A 1,853-nucleotide genomic window follows, 5' to 3' on the forward strand; every position below is an offset into this window, starting at 1 on the left:
CATAAGTTGGGGCCGTTGGGCTCGGGCTGAAATGCAGGGCTCTAAAGCGCAGCTTGTTGCATTTAAGCAGCAAAAATACACACAAAATGACACCAAAATGGCCATCCTGGCCACACAGTTAAATAAATGATAATATTCAGTGATGTGAAATGTGGAGTAAGGTCTGGCGCAGTTGCAGCTTGTACTTATTACTAAAACAAGAAAGCAAACGAGTAGCATTAATAGTCATTCATTTTAGTTAACATATGCTATGATAATTTGAACAGATTTGTATTCTTATTGTAAAATAATGGAACATTTAGGTCATGAATATTGTCTCAAAAGTCATGGAAAAGTCATGGAAATGTATTGGTAAAAATGTGTACGAACCCTGTAAATAATAAAGGGCCTAATATTGATCCTTGGGGTACACCCATTGTACAGTTTAAGTTATTGGAATGAAACCCTTTAATTTGTACACATTGCTGTCTATATATTATATTATAGACTACACAACATTATTATATTATTTTGTAATATAATATAGTTTTAAATTATTATTATTTTAAATTACTGTCCCTGGATCAGTGGGTACTCTTGTAAGAAACAGCAGTGGCTGGGGCAGATTTTAAGTATCAATTCTGCTTAAAAAGATGCAATCTAATCCTGTTTACATGAAATAAACTGCTCCCGAGCAGGTTTAAGCTTACGGACCTGTTGCAATGACAGCAACTCCGGGATGAGCTTAAAAAAAACAAAAACAATCCAAGATCAAGCCAAATCATCAACAATCAAATCCAGCTAACTGAGTTAGCGATGTACGAAGAACGGGCCCCTGGTTTGTATTACACATTTTTTAAAATGCTATATTTACATATGCAAATTATACATTATAATATAATTAAATATGCAATCATTTGCATACATTCTCCAGACAGGATTCGGAACACTGGGTGAGTCGGGTTCTAAATTCTTGTTTGATTTTGTTGACATATTAGAAGTAGGCTTTTACAGAGGAGATTTGGATTTTGGACTATTTTTATCACTCCATTATTTAGAATATACTGTCAACAGGCATAAAAAATAAATTTCCCGCATGTTATTAGGAATAAAATTATATGTTACATAAGCAAAATAGCATAAATTCTCAAAATTGACCAGTGCATGAAAAAAACATGTTTTTGCCTTAAACATGATTATATATTTTTTACTGGAAAACCAGATTCAAGCACTAATGAAGAAAATGCAGTGTTGTGCGGTGGACTGATGAAACGATCTCTCTCACCTTCACTGAGCCCAGCATGCCACCGACAAACAGGTAAGCATTCTGGTCCACATCCAGCACGGTGTAAGTCTCGGGTGATTTAGCACTTCTGAGGGTCGGTAAGATGCCAGTTTTGGGCCCCTCCAGCGCATGGACGGAGACACTGCCGTTCAGCCCGATACTGGACACCACGAAAACATGAGAATAAGACCTTGAGTCGCTGATAACCAGCAATACTAATAAATAGCTACTAATAAACAGCTGTTTTCCCTTTTCAGTCATGATTAATAGAAGGATCGTACTGTACACTACAAATAGTAATCAATGTTTCCCCCAAAAAATTGTTTATCTGTACTTCTGTCATTAGATGAACATGTGAACTGAAATAACATTTTAGTTTTGTCTAATGTAAATAAATTTTGTAATTTATATAAAATAAAATTCACATTTGTCTAGAGAACTAACATCTGGGAAGGAATCAGAAACACTGAAGCAGAAGCATTTGATAAGAAGTAATTATATTTTACCAGAAATTATGGTTTTATTGAATTAACACTTCAATAAACACACTGATTGCACTCAGCACGAATTGCACACACCTGTTTACACT

General features: G+C 35.0%; 1 protein-coding gene across 1 annotated transcript in view; it reads right to left on the reverse strand.

Annotated features, from left to right (window-relative positions):
• The window catches only part of LOC107554145 (laminin subunit alpha-2-like), a 268,279-nt gene that overhangs the window by 28,497 nt on the left and 237,929 nt on the right, over positions 1 to 1,853 (reverse strand). Inside the window, 1 exon segment of the mRNA XM_016236572.1 lies at positions 1,265 to 1,424. Within this exon segment, the coding sequence (XP_016092058.1) occupies positions 1,265 to 1,424 (160 nt within the window).

The sequence above is a fragment of the Sinocyclocheilus grahami genome, unplaced genomic scaffold, assembly GCF_001515645.1.
Source record: "Sinocyclocheilus grahami isolate Dianchi unplaced genomic scaffold, SAMN03320097.WGS_v1.1 scaffold492.1, whole genome shotgun sequence".
NCBI classification, from domain to species: Eukaryota; Metazoa; Chordata; class Actinopteri; order Cypriniformes; family Cyprinidae; genus Sinocyclocheilus; species Sinocyclocheilus grahami.